Raw genomic sequence first — 27101 nt, 5'->3', positions numbered from 1 at the left:
TAATATTGGACCTTAAAATGAATACACTGATAAATAGAGAATGTGAATAAGGAAACAAAATTAACACCAAAGGTTGCTGCAGTTGACAATTTCTGTATTTTGACAAGAGACCAGCTGAAAAGTTCATCAGTTGAGGTTATCTGCATTAATTTACAACAGCAGAAACTAGAACAGTTACAAAGACTACTCTTTACTTGCTCCTTTAAAAACCTTCATTCCAATTTCCACAATGGCTATGGGCTTCAACCTACAATTTTACTGTCAATACAACCACTTACACTATGGAAAGCCAAGTATGAATTGAGGTCTCTCTAGATCAGGGCCATGGCTTTCATCCAGCATTCTTATTCCTTCTTCGCATACACTTGTGCTGAATTTTATCAGTTGTTGTTTGGAGGACTCTTTGGACAAGAAAGAGTGATCTAGGATGTCCAACTTGAAATATTTTCAAGAGGCTTAGCTGCCATAGTGTCTTCTGTGCACTCTGACCTTCTAGAATATTTCTTACATGCAAACCCTTTAGTATTTCAAGTTGAAGATCCAAAAATTCAAGTATCCAGAGTGTCTTACTAGTTTTAAATCCTGACCTTCGAGAGCCTGTGTTGATGTCAAGCCATTTACAGAAGCATTTAGTTCAAACTGCAGCACAATGGATTCATCCATTTTGATATCTTCTGCAGGTGGTCAAAGAGCATTTTATTTGCACCAAAGTAAGAATTAACATAGATGATGGGGTCCCAATGGCATTGCTCTGTTGCTTTAAGAAACGTAACGTTGACAATGATAAACGGCCCATTATGTCATTCACATTAAGCAGCACAGGAAATATATGCACAGTAGGTGTCTTTGCACTGAAGCCTAGCTGTTCAAAAATGCAGGAGTAGGCTCTATTCTCAAAATTAGTATATTATAGGCATGCACAGCTTCACATATCTAAACAAAATCAGGAGGGAGTTCTTAAAACATAGGCTTTGTGAAGAATTCAACGATGCCTCAACATTTGTAATCGAATGCAAGTCCAACCACTTAAAATGAGAGTGCCAATGTGATCTCCCCCTCCCCCAAATATATTTGTAAACCAGGTATTAAAGCAAGTTTAGTCAGTGTGAAGAACATTTGGAAGCTGATCAACCAATTTCAGAAGGGGAAAATAAACAGGTAACTACCTATTATTTTTAATCTCAGTTTAACCGAATCCCTCTTTTCTTAAATAAATACAAATATCTTAACAAGAGCAATCAACTTTGACCATTTTGTTCTTAAACACTGCTTTAAAGGAAGTTAAAAGTACCCAGTTTTATGAGTAATTTTACTGACTGAAAGTGGAAACTATGACACTGAGAACACAGCAATGCTAACAAATACAAAATATGCAGCTTTTGGGGAAAACAAAAAACCAAACCAAACAGCAATTCACAAGGCACTTGCTATAGTGGTCCTTTACATAGTGTGTATATATAGTGCACCCTTAAAACATCATTGTTATGCATCACACTTTTTCAGTGTTAAAGTTACAGGTATTAGAAACAACCACTGGGTTCTGTGTATTCTGAAGCAGTTATTGAGCAGCCTTGTTTTGTATAATGTATAAATGAAACAAATTACAAGTAGGCCATAGAAGGAGAGCATTTGAAGTCATTTCTTACCGTGTGAAAGCTTTACTGTGTGGTGATAAAATTAAGAGTGGAATGCCATTCTGACACACCCCCCTCTTCCCTCCTGACCCCTCTGCCTCAAAAAGCTACATTCCTGCTACTGGAAGAGCCTGGCATTTTAATTACAATTGGTTTTATCATCAACTACTGGTTTGGCTCATCATTTGCAGCTTTGAAAAACAATATGCATAACAGTAGCATTAAGCTACTTTCCTTTCCAGAGCAAAAACTGGCAGATAAGTATCTGTAAAAATTTTACATCATTTCAATGGCTTAAAAAAGCTGAAAATCAAGATCAATGTACTCAGTACTGGTTTTTATTTTTTTTCCCTCACAACATACTTCAAAGGCCAAAAGAGCTACAGACCGAATCACATCTCCTAGCATTCTCTCTGTGGGAATGGGTTCTTCATCTCCCTTTAGAAAGTATGCATGTATTAAAATCATACTTTTCAATTACTCCCAGCCTGAGAAAGCTTGGATGGTACAAATGTACCCGCCATCTTAAGGTTTCCACAGTTGCATCTTGTACAGAATAAAGCAAGCTGTCATTGACAGAAGGCTCTGTAGACTGGCCAAAGGAAACGTCAACTCTCCAAATTAAAAATGGTCCCAAAACATTAGCAAAAGGTACCAACTTGTTCAGGGGACTTCAGTCAACTTCAGCCCAGTCTGTCATGGTACTTAGTTCATCCATAAGCACCAAAGTGAGAAAACTTAAGCATTTGTCCAGAATTACCGCACATAGTTCATCTCAAATTTCACCTGCAGATCACTTACAAGTTCCCCAAACTCGCTCCAACTCAAATTACACACACACAAAACCAGACACCTCTGATCCTCACAGTCACACTTTTGCATAGTTTGGCATTTTCTGGAGTTGTAGCTTTGTTTTCTTTCATAGCTTTTGAGGGGACTCATCTCTCACATACACCAAGTACTTCCACTCTAAATCCTTCAGAAGAAAAACTGAGTCCCACTTAAGCAGCAAGCTGTCCAGGATTGTTGGACATTCTTCTTTCAATTCAAAGCAAAGATTACTCAGTTTTATCTGCACTGTCAGATTTTTCTCTTTGCATCATGCAGCGACGAACTATGCTGTCAAAACTTCCTAGGTAAAATAGGCCAATGATGCGAAAAATGCCCATGCACACAACCTGGAAACAGAAAGAAACATCTCTCAATTCACTGAAGATGCCAAATTGCATCTTATTATTTACTTAAGAAACAAAAAAAGTGCCAGACAGGTGTGTTATATAATCTCAACAAAACAGACTCGTGGACAATGTCATAACTGTGTAACAGCAGGCAGCAATCTTACCAATTTGCTGCTTCAGCTTGAAAATAAACACAAGTCTCCACAGTATTAACAGGCATTTGATAGGCAAAATTAATTAACCAACATTTGCATAATGTTCTACATTTTAAACTATTTTGAAGTACAAGAAACTGTGACTAGGGGAGTCTTTTCAAACCTTACCTGCTGAAGACCTTCTGTAATAGAAGTGACTGGTGACATTCCACTTGTCAGTATTGATAGCATGTAACCATCTGATCCAACAGAGCTGTTAAAATTCCCTTGCTGGGTGGAAAGCAAATAGCAAATAAGAGAAAAAAAGTAATTTACCCTGTTGTGGCAATTTGTGATGTGTCTTATTTCATGTTCTTGAACAGAGCTGATTGATGTAACTGGCAGACATTTTTATGTAAGAAAATATTAACACAATCAAGAATTGAATTATTCAGAAATAGTTTGTGCTAAATAGCAACATTCCAAAAGGCATTCACTTAAAAATGGACAAGGAAGCTAACCTTTCTTTAGAGATGCGTGTTAAATTACTACAGATGTCTTTACAAGCTAGAAAGGCTCTACATTTCTTCTTGTAGCATGCTTACTGATGGAAAAAATGCATGTTGGGCTCCCTGCCTGTATGTGCATTTTAGAGACAGAATTACACACCAACTCTGTCAGATCACCAAACAATACTACAATAGCAGAATAAAATACTGCTTGCCTTTTGGTAAAGTTAGTTTGTTATCACATGAGATTTGACAGGGGGATGTATTTCAAATGCTAGGTAACAATTCTTTCTTCATCTATGTCAAGGATTTTTAGCTCCTCAAAACAGTGAGATATATAGCCTGCTAAGCAATTCAGCTGGCAGAAGAGGGGGTACAGACAGCAGGAAAATGATGTTTGGTTGATTGTTTTTTGACTACTCATCAGGAAAGCTGCAGCTTTATAGTCTGACTCCCAGACTTTTCCCAGTTTTTCCACCAGACTTTATGCTGGAAAACAGACTTTCTGAAACAGCACAGTACTAAAATCTATGGAATGCAGAAGTGAAAAGGAGAAGGTGGAGCTCCTTAATCAGGGTTAGGAATGTGTCTATGCAAAGTTGTGAAGAATTAGGAGATTTGGTTATTTCCCAAAACACGTCTCAGAGGACTGTGAATTCCTACAGGACAGAGCTACTTTTTCATTTTTGTTTTAGTCAGCCAACAGCATCACTGCATAAAGACCGTGTCTGAACTAAGGTAGCATCCAAAACACTGGAAAGCATGGTGTAGAAATACCAGATGCGGAAAATGGGAGAGATTCATTTTCCTTTAGCACCAAAGCAGAATACTGAATACTATGTGAGGTAGTACTTGCTCTGGAAACTCCTCACCCCCAAAACAGACATCATTTTGTGTTTGTGTTGCATTTCTGAAAATATTGTCAAAACTTCACAACTGAACACCTGCTGGAGATGCAGATCATGTTATGGGTCCAGAGCATTTGCAACTGCAAAACAACAATAGATTCTAGGATTCAATTCCCGTGCCTTATGAATTTTATGTTTGCTTCTTTTCCGAGGTGCCTACAAATATTCCACAGCACAAAATGTTAAAACATTGCTCAGAAAGGCAATACACTTTTAACCACCAAAAGCAGCATTTTATCACTCATAAACCACACACTTGAGACACAGAAAGCCAAAAGGGCTAGACTGCCTTCATTTATTGTAAAATTGTTTTTATATGAACTCATCTCCATGAAAAATAAGATAGCTCAACAAGCTTTTGAGGGCAGACAAATGGTACTTGATACACAAGAAGTCAACAGTTTAGTGCTTTGAAATCAGTCAGAATCTGCCTTTGAGACATTGCATCATACTGATGCATCATTTGGTTCTGTCTAATGTACAGCTTCAGATACTTTTTAGTTCCAAGTGATTGTATAAAATCATTTGTGGGCAGAGTGGGAAAAGAAGAAAATATTTCCTGTTCAAACTAACCAACAAAGAGCACTGTTGTTATAACAAAGAGCAATGTTGTTATAGGTTAGAGACTAAGTGTCCTACAATAGAGATAAAAGTCCTCCAAAGATAAGAGTCCAAGGGGCTGGACAGTCCATCCCAGGGGGTGGGCACCAGATATAAATTGTTATTCCATCCCATAATCCTGAATCTCCCTATATAAGCAGGCCTCATAGCCCATTCTGTCTCTTTCTCCCCACACATGGGGCTACTATCTCTTCAGTTTCGGGGGGAGTGTGGCCTTCAGCAGCCTTGTGGGCAAGCTATTTTCTTGCTGCACAGCTGGACCTAGTGTGCCAGCTAGTGGGGGCAGTGTGGGTGGGTGGTGGTGTCAGTGAGGCTTAGCCGGGGAGTAAGGGCATAGAGGCATGGTAGGCCTATCCTGGTGGAGGGGCAGTTTGGCCTACTGAGGCCTAGTGTTGCGGGGCAGGTCTTGGCCTGGTGGGCCCTGCTAGAGAGCTAGGCCTGAGCTGATTTTGATTGTGTGCATATATATCCTTTTGCCTTTGTACCTTTTGTATTTGATTTACTTTTGGAAACAGTATTTCTACTTAACCTCCAATTCTGTGCAAGTGTTTATTTATTCCTTTGGGGTAACTTCATTCTGCCCTCAGTCCAAAGCTGCCTCCAGCTCAAACCATGACACATGTCAATAGGTTTTGCTCTTAACTCAGCCATTGTCTTACAGCCATAAACAAGCATCACATGCATTTGTAATCTCTGCAATAAAGAATGCAGTTAACAAAGGTAATGTACTTACTATGGCATCTTTGACTATAACTCTGGCAACTTGTTCTGCTTGGCAAACAGATGAGGTTTCAGAAATTAGCTTCGTCTCTAAGGGCTTTAGTAGAAAAACATCAGTGTAAGTTTGACTAACAATATAAGCAGGGAAAAAATATGAAGGTCAAATTTTGGTTCTGGGTCTTTTGCCATGGATGACATCATTGTTAGCAAGTGGTATCACACTGTCACCTGAAGCATCCACCTAAAGATAAAAGCACTTCCATAAACAGCAGTCTAACTTTGTGAAGGGAAATGCCAACTTTTCCTTGGGTAGCACTTTTTCCTCCCCCCTATAGTTTAATATTAATAAAATATGAAATTGTTTTTCCCCTCAAGTGTTTTATTTTCATTAATAGCTAACAAAATTTTTTGACTACATCTCCTTAGCACCTGTATTAGTTAATTTGTAGGGGTTTTGTGAAAAAATGAAGTCTAAGTTAGGCCTAAAATATTTTAAGATCCTACAAAACAACTTAAAACAAATTTCTCAAGCTCGACACACAAGTATCCACCAAAATCCATCACTGTGTTTTATTTCTTCATGTTTTAGAGCATACATGCTACTTTACCTCACTAGAAGAAAGCAATTATGGCAGTTGTTTTAGCAACCACAACTTCTTTCACACACACGTAAAAAAAGAAAGCTTTCAAACAAGTCTGGTCTGTTCAAAAACAAACAGCAAAAGTATGCTTTGAAGTAGTTAGAAACATACTTGTCATTCCTGCCCTTTTAACAAATAAAACAATGAAGGAGCTAACTGCACAGGAATCCATTTAAATGCTCAAATATGTTAAAATAGATGGTTCTGTTGATGAAGATAAACCAGTGCTAAAGTATGGAGAATACTCAGTCACAAGTCAGCGTGGTATAATGGCTAAGTTGGTTACATTAATGAAGAGAGAAGGAAAAAGAAATTAAAACCCAAAAATCATTCAAGCCTAGTCAAATACCAGGACCAGTTTAAGATTAGTGTTTTTTAAAAAGCACTTCCAGGAAAGAGTTGAGCAACCACAAGTTTCTCATTACCAATCCAAAGTGCTACAGAAATTAAATTTTACAGAAACAGGCCTGCTTCCAAGTATCTGCAGGATTATGAATCTCAATTTCACTGACCAGGTTCACTCAGTGTATTTTAAAGGGGAGGCAGGGGGGCAATCAGTGTCTCTGCCAGCAGAAATGACATACAAACACCTTTTACACGCTTTCCTACAGTCATATGGCTTGTATCACAAGATGTCCATCTCATAACCCCTATGTACTTTTGAGCTTGCTGGACAGTATCAACCAAATCTGAAAGAGACGTGGGGTTGTCAACAGTAATTAAATACTGTAACTTTGGGGGAAAAAATAGCAGCTGTGCAGAAGCAACAGGCTAAAGGTAATAACACACTTGAAAAAAAGGCAGTCAGAAAACATCATTAAATACTTCACCTGGCTAGCCAGCGAGCCCAAGCACAGTTGTCATTTGTAAAGCAGTTACCCAAAAAACCCAAAACCAAACAAATGAACAAAACCCACACACACCTGCCAAACAAACAAACAATAAAACTTAATCTGTTAAACACAGGAAAGCTGCATCCTAGGTTCTTATTTCCTGACATTTTCTTTATTTTATATTCAATTACTACAAAGAGAAACAGCCTAGTACTAAAGAGGTGTGAACTACAGAGATAGATTTTTTTACACTAAGTAGTATTAAACAAATGCAACAATAATAAATGAGTATCTGAACTGTCAAAGCAGTGCAGTATTACAGAGATTTAAGGTGCATGACCTAACTATCATGATACTTCATGTATGCTAAAACATAGCCTAAGACTCTGCTTAAAAGACAACTTTTTGACGAATAAAACTCACTGAATGTCTTTAAAAGAGTAATCTTAGATGAACAGAGCTTTTTGCTAGTGATTTTACTCCCCTGAAATAGGCTGTTATAAAGGAAAAAATGCCAGAGAAGAGAATATGCAAGCTATAGAAATATCTGTGCACGTCTTACTCCGTGGAAGTGTACATTTAACATAGAGCATCTATAGCAAGAAAAGATGAAATAAGAATTGCTTTATATAATTTCTACTGATTCCTATACAATGGGTGAAAGACAAAATATAATTCAACCCCAATTTCCTATTATACATGATGGAGCATCTTGAAAAGACTGATCTCTTTGGATATCAAGTTTCTAGTTCAGACTATGCAAATAAAAAATAAGATACCCGATACTTCAGTCTTAACAGGGAGCCTGAATGTAGTCTTTGGAATTACACTTCATGGGATATGCCAAATTATGAGAGATGACTAATGCTTTGGAGGTCAAAACTTTCACTTTTAAGGAAAGCCAAATAAAAAAGTCCTCTGCTGACACAACCTTTTGAAACACGATACTGTCATTTGCACTACAAAAAGCAATGCAACAAAGTTTCCTTCCTACTTCAATAGTAGACAACAGCCACTATTCAAGTGTGTCATTACATATATTCATGCAGCGTGGTTAGTTTGCAAACTTCACTCAAGGAGCTGAGATTTATTTTGGTCTGTCACATCTATCAGAACAACTACATATTATCGAAGATGCAAAATAAGAACTTTATTTTTAGCTCATTAAGCTTTGACATCAAAGTAAATTGTGGTTTTGTAGCTTACCAGTCCACAACAGTATTTAGATTATGCACAGAAAGACTTTGCAGTGTTTCATATATTAATGGTAAGTAGTTCTTCCATTTAAAGCCAGAGCAATAAACGACACTGAATTGTTCTGCAAGCTATTCAAGGCTGAGCAGTTAAGTTAATGAAATTCAAGTGTTTAATAATGCTTCTTAAAATCTTAGCATGCAATGATTTCAGAAGTAGTATGAAAGTGAATGAAATCTGCAATGTATTGCTTCCTACAAAGTGAAGCTTTAAGAACATCATAGTATTACTGAAGGATAATTTACCTTTGTTTTGCTCTCTTCTGCAAAGCCAGGTGTGTCGGTATCTGGAGGATAAGCCACCGTTATGTAGATATTATAAGGTTTTACCTGTATTTTACAAAAGTAAGGGTTATCTTAATACTGACAGCCTTTACATGTCCCTCACAACTTCATTAATCTATCTTGCACAGAAGAAACGAAGTGAGTGTGAATTAAATTGCTGCTAGTGTTAAAAACACCCTCATCATTCAGCACTTCCAAAACTGGGAGCTTTGTCCAATGACAAAGCAGAACAGCAAACATTTCTAACCATGCTATGTTGGGTCGCTTCAGAAAAATACCTAAAAACTTTGCATTTGGTGTAAGTAGTTTGATTAAGTGTTTTTAAGAGATTTAGGAGGACCATGAAACTATTTCAGCCCTACAATTTATTGTTTTCAAATTTAAAATAAGACTAAATCATTACCAAACAGTAGTATCCAACATTCACGAACACAAGGTCAAAAATGGCTTTCACTGAGGCGTGGTAGCACACTTTTTTATTGTTGCTCATGTCAAAATATTTTCACTGCTTGACAACTATGAATTTTCCCTTTTTGATGGGTTTTCCTCAAACTTGTTATCTTTAAGAGGGATACTCAAGTCACAGGAATTTTCAACCCCTGGTATAAACTTGAATGAGATCAAAGTCTAAGGAGAAGAAAGTAGAAAACTGAGGAAAAATAGAAGGTCTCATGTCAAGGACAGCATTTAGTTATGTGTGTGTCTGTCACAGAATTACATCACTTACTGCACTACTGAGAACCTAATACAATGCAAATCTGTACTCCAATACAAATAAAGAAGCTTTTAATGAAAATAGTCAGAGGGTTACAATAATGTGAAGCATAATGCACTAAGAAGTTTTATTGCTATTTTTAAACATCCTATATTGAAAACACTTACTAAAATACCATATCACAGGTCCATAAAAACCCTGGGGTTAGTTTTGAATAATTCAGTCTTCACAAAAATATTTGTCACCAGTCTAAGAAAGACACTGCAGTCACACTGTTCTATTTGGCAGTGTAAGACGTTAAATTAGGATAAAAATGTAGGCAGTGAAACAATGTTTTGTGTCAGATTCTGTGTTTTGGCAAAAATGTTAATTTCTCACCAAGTTGGAAATAAGATCACCTCTTTTAAAAATTAAATATTTATAAATATGGGTGGGGTTTGTTGGAGTTGATCTGCTGGAGGGTAGAGAGGCTCTGCAGAGGGACCTCGACAGGCTGGGCAGATGGGCAGAGTCCAACAGCATGAGATTGAACACATCCAAGTGCCAGGTTCTGCATATTGGCCACAACAACCCCATGCAGAGCTACAGGCTGGGGACAGAGTGGCTGGAGAGCAGTCAGGCTGAGAGGGACCTGGGGGTGCTGCTGGACGGTAGACTGAACATGAGCCTGCAGTGTGCCCAGGCAGCTAAGAGGGCCAATGGCATCCTGGCCTGCATCAGGAACAGTGTGGCCAGCAGGAGCAGGGAGGTCATTCTGCCCCTGTACACTGCACTGGTTAGGCCGCACCTCGAGTACTGTGTCCAGTTCTGGGCCCCTCAGTTTAGGAAGGAGGTTGACTTGCTGGAGCGAGTCCAGAGAAGAGCAACAAAGTTGGTGAGGGGTTTGGAACACAAGCCCTACGAGGAGAGGCTGAGGGAGCTGGGGTTGCTTAGCCTGGAGAAGAGGAGACTCAGGGGTGACCTTATTACTCTCTACAACTACCTGAAGGGAGGTTGTAGACAGACGGATGTTGGTCGCTTCTCCCAGGCAGCCAGTACCAGAACAAGAGGACACAGTCTCAGGCTGCGCCAGGGGAGGTTCAGGCTAGATGTTAGGAAAAAGTTCTATACAGAGAGAGTGATTGCCCATTGGAATGGGCTGCCTGGGGAGGTGGTGGAGTCGCCATCACTGGAGGTTTTCAGGAGAAGACTTGACGGGGTGCTTGGTGCCGTGGGTTAGATGTTTGGGTGGTGTTGGATTGGTTGATGGGTTGGACGCGATGATCTTGAAGGTCTCTTCCAACCTGGTTTATTCTATGTATTCTATGTATCCTTAACCTCATCAAGGTGTGCAACTACACTGAACAGAACAGAGGCCATGCAAGAGTCTATATAGTAAGTGTCTGTGTTTGGTTCTAAACAGTTAACTAAAATATACATTCTCAACAGAAAAATAAGGGAAGCAATTTCCAAATCAATTTTGCCTGTCTTACTGCAATATACCTGCCAACCTCGTTCCACTGAATAATAACAGCGTGTGTTTGGATTCTAGTCTGGGCTTCAGCATAAAATTAGATCACAGAACTATAAAAAGATCATATATACCAAAATTTAGAAGGGTGAACCACAGGCCACACAATTTCTGTGGAGAGTCCTCAAATTCCACTTTGCAAACTTCACTGTTTCATATGGTTCACACACCACTTACCAAGGCCTCACAAACAAGCTGGGAATCACGGTCCCACCCCTCATGCATCTATGGGATCTTTAATACCATGCTGCTCTTAGAGCCTTGAAATTCAGAGACTTGTATTCCATATGACTTAAAATCCAAGTCCTTTCAAAAACAAATCGTTTTTAAAATTGTAGTCATCTTCAGCTCTAGGAACAGATTCAATCTGTTTCCTCTTATGCAACTGAAGTCAGCTTAGTTTCTGCATCATCATGCAGAGCAATAGGAATGTATATGCTGCCAAAAAGGGGGCCAGCATAACAAGCAGGTATCAGCGGTGCTGCACAAGACAAAAAGACCTATTTAAATGAAAATGTGCTGTGCTGCTAGTTAAAAGCAAGCAAAAAGCCCCCAAACAACCAAACTTGTGCTCACAATCAAAAATACTTCAATTACTGCACACGTACCTCCATTTGCAGGGCTTCAGCCAACCCTCGAAGAGCAAACTTTGTTGGAGAATAGGCGGTATAACCAAACAGGCCTAACTGCCCAGCCTGAGAGGATACAAACACAATCCTTCCCATTCTTCGCTCCTTCATGGTAGCGATTACTGCTCGGCTTGGGTAAACGCTCCCCAGGTAATTGACTGCCATCAGTGTCTGTACAAAAGAGATTAATATGATACTTCAATCCCACATTCAGCTGTTTGGTATTATTTATCCAAAAAAAAGAAATAAATCCCTATTTCATTCGGCTTGAACAATGAAGTTCACTAGACTTGCAGCTCCATCAGCTGGCAAAAGAAACAATTGTTTTCTATTCTACAGCTTCATAAGCTGTTTTATAGCTGAAAACCTCATTTCAAGCCAGCAGAAATCCACTCTACCTGCATGTCTTAATGGAAACTAGAAAAATGGTAATATGGTGAAACATATGGCCTTCCAAGGAAAAAGAATATATGAGAGAAAAATCTAATTTAAACAGTGTTCAAGAAGCAATCCATTTACACATGATGCATGCAAACATACCAAACACAAAGTTTAAAGGCCTTTCTCAAACAGGAAACAGTAATTTTTTTTTTTATATTCCTGCATTTCAAAGATCTTAATCTTTGGCAGGATAAGGAGAAATCTTTGATTTCCCTCTCTAGAAGGCCTAAACCAAAACTGACATCATATACAATCGACAGAATGGATGATTCACATTTATTACACTATGATGCCAAGAGGGCCAATGGCAGCCTGGCCTGCATCAGGAACAGTGTGGCCAGCAAGAGCAGGGAGGTGATTCTCTGCACTGGTTAGGCCACACCTTGAGTCCTGTGTCCAGTTCTGGGCCCCGCAGTTTAGGAAGGATGTTGACTTGCTGGAGCGTGTCCAGAGAAGGGCAACAAAGCTGGTGAGGGGCTTGGAGCACAAGCCCTATGAGGAGAGGCTGAGGGAGCTGGGGTTGCTTAGCCTGGAGGAGACTCAAGGGTGACCTTATTGCTCTCTACAACTACCTGAAGGGAGGTTGTAGACAGGCAGAGGTTGGTCTCTTCTCCCAGGCAACCAGCACCAGAACAAGAGGACACAGTCTCAGGCTGCGTCAGGGGAGGTTTAGGCTGGAGGTTAGGAGGAAGTTTTGCACAGAGAGAGTGATTGCCCATTGGAATGGGCTGCCCAGGGACGTGGTGGTGTCACCATCATTGGAGATGTTCAGGAGGAGACTTGATAGGGTGCTTGGTTGCATGGTTTAGTTGATTAGGTGGTATTGGATGATAGGTTGGACGTGATGATCTTGAAGGTCTCTTCCAACCTGGTTTATTCTATTGTATTATTTAGTATTTTCAGAGGATTTAATATTATCTGTAGATGACTAGGGGGCTGAAGGCTCTGTGTGTAAAGTAACCAAGCTACAGGGGCTTGGCATTTTGGGGGGGTCTTTTAATCATCAGAAGAGCAGCTTCTCAAGCTGCAAACAATGTGTGCAACTCAGTGCTGACCACTGGTAACAGCTGATTTTTTTTTTCTTAAAACAGGTTAGAAAAATTCTTCAGCAGAAGAAAACGAGACCATGGGAAATTCACTACCTTTAACGGTGCATTAAACTGTAAAAATACATGCTGGACTTTTTTGCTATCTTGAGGACTCTGTTCCAGATGGACAATTCACTGTCCTGACCCACGAGTGGACTAATAGTTGAGAAATTAGAGGCAGGCCTCACAAATCTAAGGACAGTCTGACAGCCACCTCAAATCAAGCGTGTAACTATTCATGCAAAGTCAGCAAAGACACAGGAATGCAATCTAATTGCTAGAATGCCTGAATGAGAAATCATCACATAACAAAAAAGTATGCTCACTCACTTCAAAAGAATTCACTTCGATGTCCTCAAATTTTCCTGTAACTGATGTTCCTGCACAGTTTACAAGCATGTCAACTGGCCCCAGCTTCTCCTGAGCCTGGAAGAAGTGATAGAAGTTAAGATGTTCTTTAGGAGGTAAAAACCCTTTCATATAGCACAGTATCATTATAAAAGAATATTTTAGTTAGAAATACATCACAGACAGATATACTTCTTAAGATACAAAGAAGAATCAGTTACTTCCTCACCTGTTTTAGAACATTCTCCACCTGTTCATAGTCTTTAGATACATCAACAGAAATACACAATACAACCTAGAAAAGGAAAGCAAAAGAACACTTTTTACAACACTAAGTCCAGTAACTGCTGACTGCAGGCCCTTCAAAAGGACAACAATCCAATTACCTATCCTTTCCAGAAGGACAAGAAGCCTTTTTGATAGGACAGTTTGCACTTCACCCACACTGAAGCAAGCAATTCCTGCCCCTCTGAACATCTGCCCTCTCACTCATTCTAGTACACTAAAGATTATATTAAGAACAAATAAGCACTTCAGTAAGATCAAAGCAGCTAATCCTGGGCAAAGCATCACTTCCAGTTGACTGTAAGAAGACACAATACAACTCAAGTTATTTACACAGAATAGTTTTCACTGAAGTTTAATTTGGGCAGACCAAGGTGCTCGCATTTAGCACTGCTGAAGGTTAAATGAAGTTGAACCATGTGTGGTCTAGGCTTATCTTTGAAGAAAGAATTTCCCCCCCCCCCCCAATCACAGAAAGGCATTTGTTGGAGAATGTCATTCTGAAGCTGTGGTATGGGTAGTGCAAAAAAACTTCTCCACAATTTATAAAGCAAGTGTTAAAAGCGTCCTAACTTTTGGATGGGCAATTGGGATGCTGCAAGGACAACATAAAAACTCTGTGAGAAACTGACTAGCTGCACAGCATCCTAAACATCTCAAAAGTGATGTAATGGACATAGGTTTGCTTCTCCTCTGGAAACCAGAGATTATGTGGTTTACTTTGAAAGATACAGAACAAAATAAAGTAAGCACAGGTCTGGTGAGAGAAGAGGGCTGGCAGGACAGAATGACCAAAACCAGATGGCAATGATGTCTCAGTTTTGTGGTTATCTTGGCCAGGTGTTAACAAATAAGCCACCCTCTGAGCTGAGCAATCAGCCAAGCTTTGTGGCAGTTCATCTTGAAAAGCTATTTTCTTATCACAATAAAAAAAGGGAATCCTGTATTCTACCCCTTCTGTTACTTTGGTCAATTCATTTAAACTCAGTCTGAGATGAAATAAAGTTACCACCAGTTTGTAGTAAGCATCATCATGACCACTAGCCATGGAGACATGTGCATACACACCACAAAAAGCCTACCATAGTGTAATTAGCTGCTTTGGTAGCTACTCATTTGTCAGTTCTGCCTCTGGTCAGGCTGCAACATTTCTTAGCTGCATAAACAGAATATGCTTGCCTATCCTGTACAGCAGGTTGGCTATTCCTGCCTCCCAGCACTATGTCTAGTTGGGCATCACAGTAAACTTGTGGCACAGGTTATTGGCAGGTCTGCATGCATCTTCCCTAAGGGCATTCATTACACTTTGAAAATATTTATCCTTTATGTAAGTTTAACAACAAAATCACAGCTGAGCAAAAACTACATTGTTTTATTATTGGGAGGTCTTTGCAAGGTCAGTGAGGTTAAAACTCCTAGCTCTGTATCAAAATTGAAGCAGCTGGTCAATGTAGCAGATTGCATTAGTTATAGTGTGAACAACACATGCAGGAACTACCACAGATTGTACAATTCACCTCTTTGATTCCATTATCATATGGCCTTTCTTCTGCTACAATATACTGATTACCTTCACTCCAAAGCATCTACTAGACCCACGCCGAAGACACAGAACATGCTGCCAGAAATAGTCTGGTATCCCCAGCTCTGTTCCTCACCTTTTGTTCTGGTGCTGGATCATTAATAAAACTTTCACAATACAAGATCATTTCAACTCCCAGTGAAGTAACTGGGAATATAATCTATTAGGAAAGGGATTTTATAAAGTATTGCAGGCAAACCAAGGGCAGGGATTTTGTTCCACTGCACACCTATACCTACAGAGGCTGTAGTGTCAGCACTCTAAATCAATCACATTGCAAATATCAAACAGTAAAATGTACATTGATGTCAGCCCCTGGTTACCAATGCAATCTGATTTCATGTATATACCCAAGAACTGAACAGTGACAGCATATGCTCATGTGAAAATAAAAACAGTTATCTTTCCTGAGGATCTCTGGCCTCTTAGCTTGACATCAAGTAAAAGCAACAGCACAGAGAAAGTTGTCTGAGGTGACTCTTCTTTCAGCAGTGGTTCAGCTACCATCACTTCCCAGCTTCTGATCTGCTGTTGCAGTGTGAGATCTGCCTTGGACTCCCTGATTCTTCCAACTGCTCTTTGCATTTAGATCACACAGGCTTTCTTTCAAGTGACCGAGAGCCAGCCTACCTGGCTGGAGGTCTAAAGCTGTTTCTGCAAAAGCAGTCCTGTTCAGCCCACACTGGACCTTTCTCATCCTAAAGGTACTTTTTGGAGGTTTTAACTGAAACTCTTAAGAACAGGCATCAAGTAATATTATTTTTTGAAGTCTGCATCTATCCAGTTTGCATAATTTTAACAGGAACATCCTGACACGATGTTTGACAAGGGGTTAACTTTAATGCTAAGCTTAAGAGACCACTAGAGCAGCTGAAAAAAAAAAAGTTATTGGTATTCATGTATCTATTTCAAAGGGGCAAAACAGTTTCTCCTCACCTCAAATGGCTTAGTTTTTCAAATAAATTGATCTGAGTAATGCAGGATGCGTGGGGGGGAAAAAAATAAATCACCTTGAGCCATTTGACAAAAATGTAAGGAAGTGGAGACAGAATCTTATAAATGGAGGTATTAAGAAGATTTTGTATCAGCAAATACTAATATTATTGCCTCTAAATATTTGGGGGTTTTTTGCCATTGCTTCTTTTCAGCAGAATACCAAATTTATCAATTCAAATCTCTTTTCCCAGATGAATAAATGGCTTGTATTCGTAATCATGAAAGTAACAAAAGTTCTGGAACAAGAAAGGAGACCTCAACAGCCTCAACACTGGTTTTTTCCTCTCCCCTTGATTTAAATAATTTTAGCATTGGACTGTAAGCTTACCTATTGTAAGCTAGTACCTGTGCAAGCTCTACAATAGTGCCTTTATGCACAAGTGCCATCTATTCACCAAAGAAGCCTCAGTGTTCAGGAGTCCTAAAACATCACAAATTTAACTTGAATCTGCTACAGTACTTTGGGAGGAAAAGGAACCGGAGTAGGATGTAAATATGAGCATGAACTAAACCTTGGGACAAGTGTCTGATCTTCTTTCCCAAGACAGTCACTGCATTTATGAATTGCAAAAAACCAAGAGATTTGAAAATAAATTTGGTTCTTCGTTCCAAAGATCAGAATTCCAAAGATCAGAAGCAATTATTGAGTGACAGTAAATTGCAGTTATCCAATAAAACACACTACACCTACAGCTGAAGACATCAATCTTTTTCTCTAAGAAGAGCAGGCTGATGCACTAGCTAGGCAACATAAAATATGGCAGAGTTCAGAACATCTTATGTAAGCAAACTGGTATTTTTTAAATTCAAATACTGAGTCCTCACTCCTTTTTGTCAAACTACTCAACTATGTTGTAGTGACTACCTTAAACAAAACACACAACAGCCGCTGTTAGCAACGATCTTACCTGCTTGTCATTTACACAATACTTCTCTATTTCCTTCTTTGTCTGCAACAGCTTGTTCTGAAATGGACAGAAGAACAGCGTTGCAGTTCTGAGGGCAATTTAGTCTTCAGTATTTAAATAAGGCTTAACAACATTGCCTAAAATCCAAAAGAGTTATCTTCAACTAGTTGTAACACTTCGCTGTTGTCATTTCACAGATATGATGAAACCATTAAATCCCTCCAGCTACCAGAACTCACTTATGGTTTTCACTTCATTATCTAAAGCCAGTTACCACCTCTGTAGATTCAATGCTTTTGTTTCTTACAACTAGGTAGAGCATTTAAGACTAGGTATTAACTTTTTGTTACTGTATTTTGGTTCTATTTTACATTTATGCAATATTACATTAACTATTCCTAAAAACAATCACTGTCACAGAACTGCCATAAAAAAGAAACTAATACTCAGTAAATTCAAAGGGCCATACTCTTTTCAAGAAAGCTCATGTTATTTCAAGAATGGCTGTGCTAATTCCACCTGCATTTGAAGTTATACAACGCTCTCAAGCATAAGTAAACCACCAAGAGACAGCTAGGACTGAGCCCCCACCCCAAAAAAGGTTAAGTGTTTTTATTTCCTGAAAATCATGTTTTTCTCTACAAATAAAAAACCCCAACCCATTATGAAAACAGAGTCATTCCAACTAAATTCTGAATACTTTTGAGTTACCATAAAAAAACCCCAAACCTTTTTCCTCCAAAGCTGTCTTGATGAACAAGACAGCAAAATAATCTATGCATTTTAAGGACTGTCTTTAAACCCCAAACTGTCGGTTACTGGTGGGAAACTCTACAGTTGTAAAGAATACAGGCTTTTGTCCTCTGCCACAGATCTAGACAGTGAAGTAATGAGTGCCTTTAGCAGAAGTCATAGCACTGGAAGAATTTTAAGGCAAGCTAATCACAAATTCCATGTTCAGCTGCACTCCTAAAAAAGGCAGCCACCTCTGCTACTCAAAGGCATTCATTTGAAATGCTTAGGATCCCCTTAAAATATACACTGAAGAAAGCATGAATAATTATAAATTCCAAAATTATTCCATGCCTATACAGATTTTGTGAACAGAGCTTAGCCAGTAAAAATTACACAGACACTTACCTCATCCCTTGCAATCAGTGTTATGAAAGCACCTTGCTTGTAACATTCAATAGCAATACATTTTCCAATTCCACTGGAGCCTCCAGTTACCTAAGTGATTTGAAAAGAGCAGTGTTAGTTCAATACTCTCACCCCTTCTCCCATATGATCACAGCCAAATCCAATGAAAAATTCCCAAAATATACTGGGATTAGAGTATCACCAAATGAGGTACAAACATAGAAGGTACACTCAAGTGAAGTTTCCTTACTGAACATGAATGAAAGATTAAATCTGAATAGGTTGATGAGTGTTTATTTCTATTCCCAAACCACTTTTATCTCAGCAGCGTTTTTTGCCCATTTCTCACATCAGACACTTAGACCCACTCCCATGTGGGTGTGCTCACATGCTTGACCAAGTTCTCTATGTTATGTCCAAAAGCCCAAGTAGTTAAGTATGAAATCACTGTTAATGTTAGCTGTAACAACACAGTTGCATACATACTGTCCCTTCATACTCGGTCCCAATAGAAATTAGTTGTGAAATTGACAGCTGTAGATTGCCTGCTGAAGATACCATCACACAAACAAACAGAAAATACCTTATCTCTTACTAAAAAACCCCCACCATTAATTCAACAGTTGACTCTGTACAGTATTTCTCAATCCCTTAGTCTGGACCTTGGACCACGTGTGCTGTAATTCCAGTTTTATTAGGATACCAACACTTAAACTTCCATTTACCTTTTCTTCTTCCTCTAAACTGTAGCACTGAATAGTTTTATAAGCAAACAAGACATGAATAGTTCATCAGGGCAATGACCACAGGATTACATTGCATGTTGCATGAGAATGTGCTGCCAAATAATACTAATATACAGCTTAAAGTCACCTTAAGACTGCTTTCAGTACTCCCCCCAATAAACCTACTTAAGAACTCCATGTGGAACATGTAGACAATATCAATCCTGACCTCACTTTCTTACTGATATGAAAATGTCTGACACTGCCGTTAGATGACTTGTTCACTTAAGCCCAGCCACAGTATGCATGTGCCTTTGGTCCTTAAACAAACAGTGGTATCTTCCTTGTATTTACAAGTTACTGGAATTTGCTTTTAACAGCCTATTGAAAGGTTGCAGTTGAGAAAATACTGCAGCAAAATGCCTAAAAGCAGTTATTGTGAAAATAATTCTGCTGATGAAGCAAGTTCTGAAATACAGATTTCCCAATAATTACAAAAAAGAAGTGATTCACATTGCTGTATCAATTGCAGGGTTTTGGCATCAAAAGCTTTCATAAGAAAGTAAGGCATCAACTCCATTTTAAAGATGAGAAAACATACTGAGGAGCAGAGGAAAATATACTGAGGAACTGAGCTAATCAGTGAAAGAGCAAAGATCCCAAGTTTCCAATTTCAAAACCTATCAAAAGCTTTCTGTTGCCTCCTCATCTGCCAGCGCCTCTCTTTCATTTCCAGACATGCATTATCCTTCAAATTCATTCCACTCCTGGAGACAGTAAAGTCAGAAGAGTCAGAAGTACACTCCCATGAGTCACTAAACTTCTTCCATGTGAGTATTTTATCAATATTGAGCTTCAAGAATAACCTACTCTATGTCAAATAACCATAGCAAAGACTTCCAACATGGTCAATGGGTTCCTGCCTGGTTCGTCTGCAGTCACAAATGGGCCAAGAACGGGAGGAACATTCACAAAGACTGATTTCAGCTCTTCAGGCTTCCTCTATTATTAGAGATAGCTGCTTCAGGTTAGCGTCTCACTGATTCTCTCTGCAAGATCAGCTTCACACTACACTAACCCTTGAGGATGACTCCAAGATGCATGCCCTTTTCTAGAGATGTGAAACCCAGTCTGCAGTGTTCTGAAGCAACGATGACTGCTTGCAAAGTGAAATCAAACCCACAGAAGTGTGTGTGCCAAGGATTTGGGACTTCAGCAGAATTCCAGAATTAAGAAGATTGGCAAAACAGCTTTCCAGATTTGCCTCTGAAAACATTACAATACTCATTTAGATACATTCAGGCAGACCTCAGTTCCACGGCGCTAGCAAGCTGCTTCCACAGGTTTTCAAAAGCAACCAGGTAACATCAGCACTTGAACTAATCAATGTGCATGGAAGACTGCTCCAATTCCAGTTTTTGGCACAGCACAGACTGCTGATTACTACATCCACAAACGGCTGAGTATCACAAACAGGTCAACTACAGCAGTGCTTGAGGAATTCTTTGAAGGTGAAGGTACTGGCAGCAAGCCTCTGGCTTGTCAGACAATGCTAACATTCATTTCAGAAAGGCAAGGTCTGAAGTCATGCAAGAAAGGGGAAACAGAAGTCTTTACTCCCAGCCGTACCCAAGAACACTGAATATAGCTCCTGTCAGAAAGGTTTGTGACTAAAGGCTGTATCAATTAACTGGGAATGTTAGCATTTAGGTGGAAGGCTGCCACTAGTGTGGGGGAAGCTGCTACTAATACACACTAGAATCACAGAACACATTGGGTTGGAAGGGACCACCAAAGCTCATCTGGTCCAACCCCCAGGCAGTAAAAGCAAGGACATCCCCTACTAGATCAGGTTGCTCAGAGCCCCATCAAGCCTGACCTTGAATATCCTCAGCGATGGGGCCTCCACCACCTCCCTGGCCAACCTGTTCCAGTGTTCTACCACACTCCCAGTAAATGTCCAACTTCCTGATGTCCAGCCTTTCAGGATCATTCACCACAAATGTTAATGTAACTGGGCGGGGGGGGGGGGGGGGGGGGGGGCGGAAACACACACAAACTCCTAACATTAGTGAAAACTTTGCTTTGTGCTGCAGTGAAGTCAGTCTAAGCAAATTGATGTAGTCTATGTAAGTCACTGACATCTGTGCTCAGAATTAAAGGAAGAGCACACATTTACTCCATTAAATAAGGTGTTATTGCAGTTACTTACTCTTGTGGCCAATGGTTCTACAGCACTACTGCACTTCATTAGCCCCAGACATCTGAATTGTCACTGATCCTGTTTTTTAATTTCACTCAAACCCAGCCTCAGAGGAGTGTGCAAAAATAAAAGCCTGGTCACAGCAACTCAAAACACAGAGTAATTTCATGACAGGATGCAACAATTAGATCCTAGTATCAATTCAAATATTCAGAATGTAGTATTACCAGCCCTTGAGCACCGTTGTTGAGCTGTTTGTGTTTGAGAACACAGCACCAAATTAGCTATTCCAAAAAAGGGGAAGCTCCAGCATCTTGAGCCATGATCCTTGGTTACAGAGTTCAGCTTGTATAGATCATAGGGTCTGTTAAATTTCTGTTTGACTTTCAAATTCCAAATATTGGGAATTTGCTTCAATTAATGAGAGAGTCCAACAGCAAATTACAGAGCTATCAGCAGGAATGATCAAAATCAAGACCTGGTTGATACAGTACCTCCAACAGAGATTATTTTCACTTAGGACTGGATGCAAGCTGGCTTCATGCTTTTAAAGAGTGCTCTGAGAGAAGATACCTAGTTCCACCCAAACAGAACATCTCTCTAATCTGCTCTAAGTAGTTACTATGCCTGATCAGGCTCAAAATGACCTCTTGTCAAACTACTTAGATACATCCAGGTGATACTAGTCCCAGCACAAGCTACAATGCTGAGACACCAAGATCGGCTGCCCGTAAAGCTGCTGCATTTATCAAGCTGGGCTCTGCACAGAAGTGGTGAAACTACTTCTAGACTAGAGATGACCCTTGTAAATGTGGATTTGGCATGATCATCCTGAACTATTTGCAAATGAAGGCTTCTTTTCAATCTGAATGGGACAATTGAGAGCAAAGAACATCTTTACATTTCCTTCCATTGTTAGCCCACAAGCTTTGAGAAACTGCACTCCTATCACCAAGAACACTGTCGGGGTTTTTCCACTGAAATTTCAACCTGTTTTCAGAACGATTAAGACTGAAACAAGAGGGGCAATGTTGGCATTGGTATTTCAGCAAAGAGTTGCTAAACATTACTCCTGAAATTGACAGGAAGATGCTTTTGCCCTAACATCTACAGGTTTTGATGCATTCTGCTCCATCAAGCAAAGCACCTCTGCGAGAAATGGCGGAGAGAGCAGAGAGGATGTGTGCAGGGAAGGCGTAATGTCCCCAGAAAAGCACACTTAAACGTGATGCAAGTGAGCACGATGCACATGAAGCAGTGATAATTGCCTTAACCTATTTTCATTTTCCTGTCTGCTGTTACAACCAGACCCAAAAATAATAGCTAATTCTCACAAAGCAGGTGCTGTGTGCCAGTATGTAGCCTGAGACCCATGGAGAAAGCTAAAGCAGAAGAAAAGATGTATGAAGTAAGTCTTCTGGATTTCGAAGCACAAAGTAGTTCAGCACAAGAAGCAGCAGCTCTGCAACCCCAAAGACTTTCAAAATCCATCTGCACACATTCCTGCGCAGCAGCCTGCCTTAGGTGGTCCTTCTTTGGCAGGGGCATTGAACTAGATCTCTGGAGGTCCCTTCCAACCCATAACATTCTGTGACTCACGAACACTTTCCTAGTTGTGCTAGAAACAATGCAAGTAGTATTAGACATCTCAAAAGTATTTTGTTTTTAAATAAGCTAAATTTGGTAACAGAGAAGCCCTTTTTATTTAACAGTGCTCACTGAGGTCACCAAAATACCTGGAAAGTATGAGGGAGGGGGAGGGGGAGGGGAAAGAAAAGGGGGGAGGGAAAAAAAAATTAGAGCATTAGTAATGTGGGCTGCAGAGACTCACTCTGAATAACAGTCCTATTCTGTTCTAAGGAAAAAAGAGACTCCTATGATGATGATTCCTCCAGAAAGCAGCCTTGCCTAGAACAGCGAGTGCTTCCATTATGTAAATGACTCTGGGAAAGGACAGAGGGAAAAACTTAACAAGCTTACTGCTTCACATTTCCATCCCAAATGGCAGCTGGAATCAGTTACGATCCTGTAATCCAAACATCTATTAACCGCACTTGTTAAGAGCGAAGGGAAATACTTTTCATGAAGGATTAAGAGTGAAAAGAATACTGACTTGAGTTGAAAATTCAGTAATTGGGTTTGCAATAGCCTCTGAAGTCACCCAATGACCTTCCTTCAGAAATATTAACAGATATATTTACACGATACTTCCAACAGGCCCCAAGAAAGAATTTGTAAATAAGACTGCCTCTGCTTCAAGTTTATCTTCAAAAAATATATTTACTGTGCAATGGTAATCTTTTGCCCTCTTGAGAGAGCCAGACCAGCTAAATATGCAATTTGCAGGTCTTGATTCCTTTATTTCAAGACTGGGTTTAACCAGGATCTGACAGATTACCAAATGCTAATCTACAGTCTTATCTAAATCAAATCATAAACAGATTTTGGTATTTTTCTGTGAGAAGACTTATAGAATCATAGAATCAACAAGGTTGGAAAAGACCTCAAAGTTCAAGTCCAACTTGTCACCACAGACCTCATGACTACCAGACCATGGCACCGAGTGCCACATCCAATCCCTTCTTGAACACCTCCAGGGACGGTGGCTCCACCACCTCCCTGGGCAGCCCATTCCAATGGCTAACAACTCTCTCTGTGAAGAACTTTCTCCTCACCTCCAGCCTAAACTTCCCCTGGCACAGCTTGAGACTGTGTCCTCTTGTTCTGGTGCCAGTTGCCTGGGAAATGAGACCAACCCCCTCCTGGCTACAATCCCCCTTCAAGTAGCTGTAGACAGCAATGAGGTCTCCTCTGAGCCTCCTCTTCTCCAGGCTAAATAATCCCAGCTCCTTCAGCCTCTCCTTATGAGGCCCTCTCCCCAGCCTCGGTGCCCTTCTCTGGGACACGTTCAAGAGTCCCAATGTCCTTCTTAAATTGAGGGGCCCAGAACTGGACACAGTACTCAAGGTGTGGCCTAACCAGTGCTGAGTACAGGGGTACAATGACTTCCCTGCTCCTGCTGGCCACACTATTCTTGACGCAGGCCAGGATGCCATTGGCCTTCTTGGCCACCTGGGCACACTGCTGGCTCATGTTCAGCTGGCTGTCAATCAGTACCCCCAGTTCCCTTTCTGTTTGGCAGCTCACCTGCCTGTAGCACTGCATGGGGTTGTTGTGGCCAAAGTGCAGCACCCGGACTTGTTGAATGCCATCTTGTTCAAAGAAGTCCTTCAATAATGTTACGGTCCTCAAATATTTTCATGAAGTCTCTCATCCATTTCACATATCAGAGAACATTTAGTCCCAGTATTCAGTGTAAGAATTCACTTTATGCATGCAACATGGCAAACCTCCCTGAACAGCATTTGTGATTTACAGTACCATTATCCAGTATTTTCCCTTATGCACCCCACTAGAAAATTTGGAATGTTAATGTACAAGTCTAAGAATTCCTGATCCCTGAAACAAATGCTCTGTATTTCACTAGTTTACATGAATACATTCAGAGCATAACTGAAGTAAAAATAAATCAAGTAATTCTGCCACTGCTGGCACCAATAAGATTGTCTGCAAGTGCATTTTTGGTTTGTATCAAATACATCTACAGCTTTTACTTCCATCAACACATTAATGAAGTTATTTCTCTAGCAGTACTTCTGATTTTGTGAGACCCCCAGCATACTGTTTTGAAGATTTCCACTGATATCAAATTGAGCTTCAACTGCTAAAATAATTAGGGACAGTAGTTGTAGGGAGTGGTTATAGATTACTTCTCTAACAGGATTATTCTCATAATTTTCAATGTGAATGTTTCTAAATGAATCATTCTGATTAGAAACAGCAGCACAGGAGCCTTTAAAGAGTTTAATCACTAAAAGAACAGGCACTACACATATATATTAAAGCAGCAAAATTTTGCAACAAAATCCATTAAGTTTTAATTTCTTGCTATTCTATTTCTGCAGGGCTGCAGAAGGCCCTAAAGTCTGCTTTCCATTTGCTTTTACACACCACTGAAGAGTTCCTCCTTAAGAAGCATTACTTCTGTGGGAAGAGCCATAACCAGAGGACCTTAATGCAAGCTTGCACACACCTCATACAATACATGATGCTGTAAAGCTAGTTACAGCATCCGATTAACACCTATTGCATAAAGCAACTTGGGAATACTGTTGTAATTTGGACAGGTCTAAATTATTCTGGGGACCGCTCCATCCTCCAGATATAACAAATCCAAAACAACACAGAAAAGTGCTATACAGAGTTAAAAACAGTAATAAACACCCCACCCCCCAAGCTGTAAATTCATTTACACCTAGAACATATAACTTCTGGATTACCCCAAAATCCTACTGTAATAACTATAGAAGTGCTACTTGCTCCTTAAAAGCAGATCTAACCAAACAACAAACTGAAACTTCTCTGCATCCAGCATAGAGATTTAAAGCTAAGTTTAAAGACAATTCTAAGACACTGATTCTTTCTAATGTTTAATTGACTTGCTCCATGCATCCAAATTCACTACTTTGTGATTGGTAGTGTTTCCTTCCCCCCAGCCAGCCACACACCCATAGAACTTCTAGTGGTGTACTACTTAAGAACTGATTCAACAGTATTTTCTTCTACAGACTTCCTCCTAAAGACTTAGTTCTGAACTATTACCTTGACTACAGTCAACGCTTATTGTCATAGACATCGAAACCTATGTACTTAAAGAGGAAACGGTACCTCAGTATCATCTGACCACTTCTATTGTATTAGTCATGCCATTTCCTCAGATCTGACTTGTCTTTTAGGACCATGTCAAACATAGACTTTGCCTTTTGTTTATGAGCACACAGACCACTGAAATACCTTGGGAGATGCTAAAACAGAACTCAAGCGGTAACTTCGAGAGTACAAAAGGAATGTCTCAAAAAGTCAACATTAAGACTGAAGATGGTTTGCATTTCTGGTGACTCAGAGGATTGCCTTAAGCCAACCGAGATAGACAAGCGGTTGTCAGGAGTCATCAGCACAGGTCATTTCCTTGTGGCTCCCATCTTTCGGTAGCTTGAGGTGCTAGAGCGAGCAGCCAAGACTCCTTGCAAACCAGGAGCACCCCCAATGCTAAAGCGCCCCAGAACAGGCCTTTCCCACCAGCCCAGACCCGGGTGGCGCTGAACAGCAGCCTGCAGGCAGCTACCGCCTGCATTCTCCGCCAGTGCCCCCTTCCCCCGCCGCTCCCGCGATCGAGAGGCTTCCTCCGCTCACCCCTGATGGAGCGAGGCCTTCCCTGCGGGGCCTCTAATGCCACCATACCCCGCGGCTGCCTGCCAGCGGGACACTCCTTCCCATAGCGATGCGCGCCCATCTCGGAGGGAGCAGCCTCCCTCCCTTCCCCACGACCCAACGGACAAAAAGGCTGAGGGCGGTTCGCACGGAATCCCTCTCCCACCCATCCCATGACGCGGCGGGGAAGACGCAGAGGCCGAACGGCAGCGACCCGCCAACCGCCTCCTTGCCTCGGCGCAGGGCTGAAAGGGGCAGCGAGGGGCAGCCCTTCCTCGCACTTCGCGTACCCCTCCCGGGACGCTTCACTCACCACGACGTGAGCGCCGGGCAGCTTGAGAGGCTTGGGGCTGATGAGCGGCGACACCATGTAGAGAAGGAGGACGAAGGTCACGATGAATGCGACCGCCAGGAGCAGCATGGCTCGGCTGTGCTCGCGGAAGGGTCGCAGCAAGCAAGGACGCGAAACCCGTCAGGAAGCAGCTGCGGATGCTGCTCCTGCTGCTACTGGCTGCTGCGGAAAGGGGTCGCTGACCGCAGCCCA

The 27101-nt window shown here is 40.6% G+C and overlaps 1 protein-coding gene across 1 annotated transcript; it reads right to left on the bottom strand.

The window, feature by feature from the left end:
* Positions 1 to 1398: 1398 nt before the first annotated feature.
* On the bottom strand, positions 1399 to 27101 carry KDSR (3-ketodihydrosphingosine reductase). Its single transcript, XM_009904952.2, has 10 exons — positions 26871 to 27101; positions 18359 to 18448; positions 17219 to 17275; positions 13677 to 13742; positions 13430 to 13525; positions 11550 to 11741; positions 8678 to 8761; positions 5718 to 5801; positions 3136 to 3237; positions 1399 to 2812 (listed from the first exon to the last, which is right to left on the bottom strand). Exons 1-10 carry the CDS (start codon positions 26976 to 26978, stop codon positions 2693 to 2695), a joined length of 999 nt encoding a protein of 332 aa, XP_009903254.1. The 5' UTR covers positions 26979 to 27101; the 3' UTR covers positions 1399 to 2692.

Source organism: Dryobates pubescens, chromosome 9, assembly GCF_014839835.1.
Source record: "Dryobates pubescens isolate bDryPub1 chromosome 9, bDryPub1.pri, whole genome shotgun sequence".
Classification (NCBI taxonomy): domain Eukaryota; kingdom Metazoa; phylum Chordata; class Aves; order Piciformes; family Picidae; genus Dryobates; species Dryobates pubescens.
This window is presented reverse-complemented; position numbering and strand designations above follow the sequence as displayed.

Excerpts from the sequence above, each read along its gene's own strand:
- KDSR (XM_009904952.2), bottom strand. The coding sequence starts at position 26,978 with ATGCTGCTCCTGGCGGTCGCATTCATCGTGACCTTCGTCCTCCTTCTC. Across the intron at positions 17,276-18,358 it reads CACTGATTGCAAGGGATGAG|AACAAGCTGTTGCAGACAAA; the intron begins GTAAGTGTCTGT and ends TGTCCATTTCAG. Across the intron at positions 13,743-17,218 it reads ATTGTGTAAATGACAAGCAG|GTTGTATTGTGTATTTCTGT; the intron begins GTAAGATCGTTG and ends TTCCTTTTCTAG.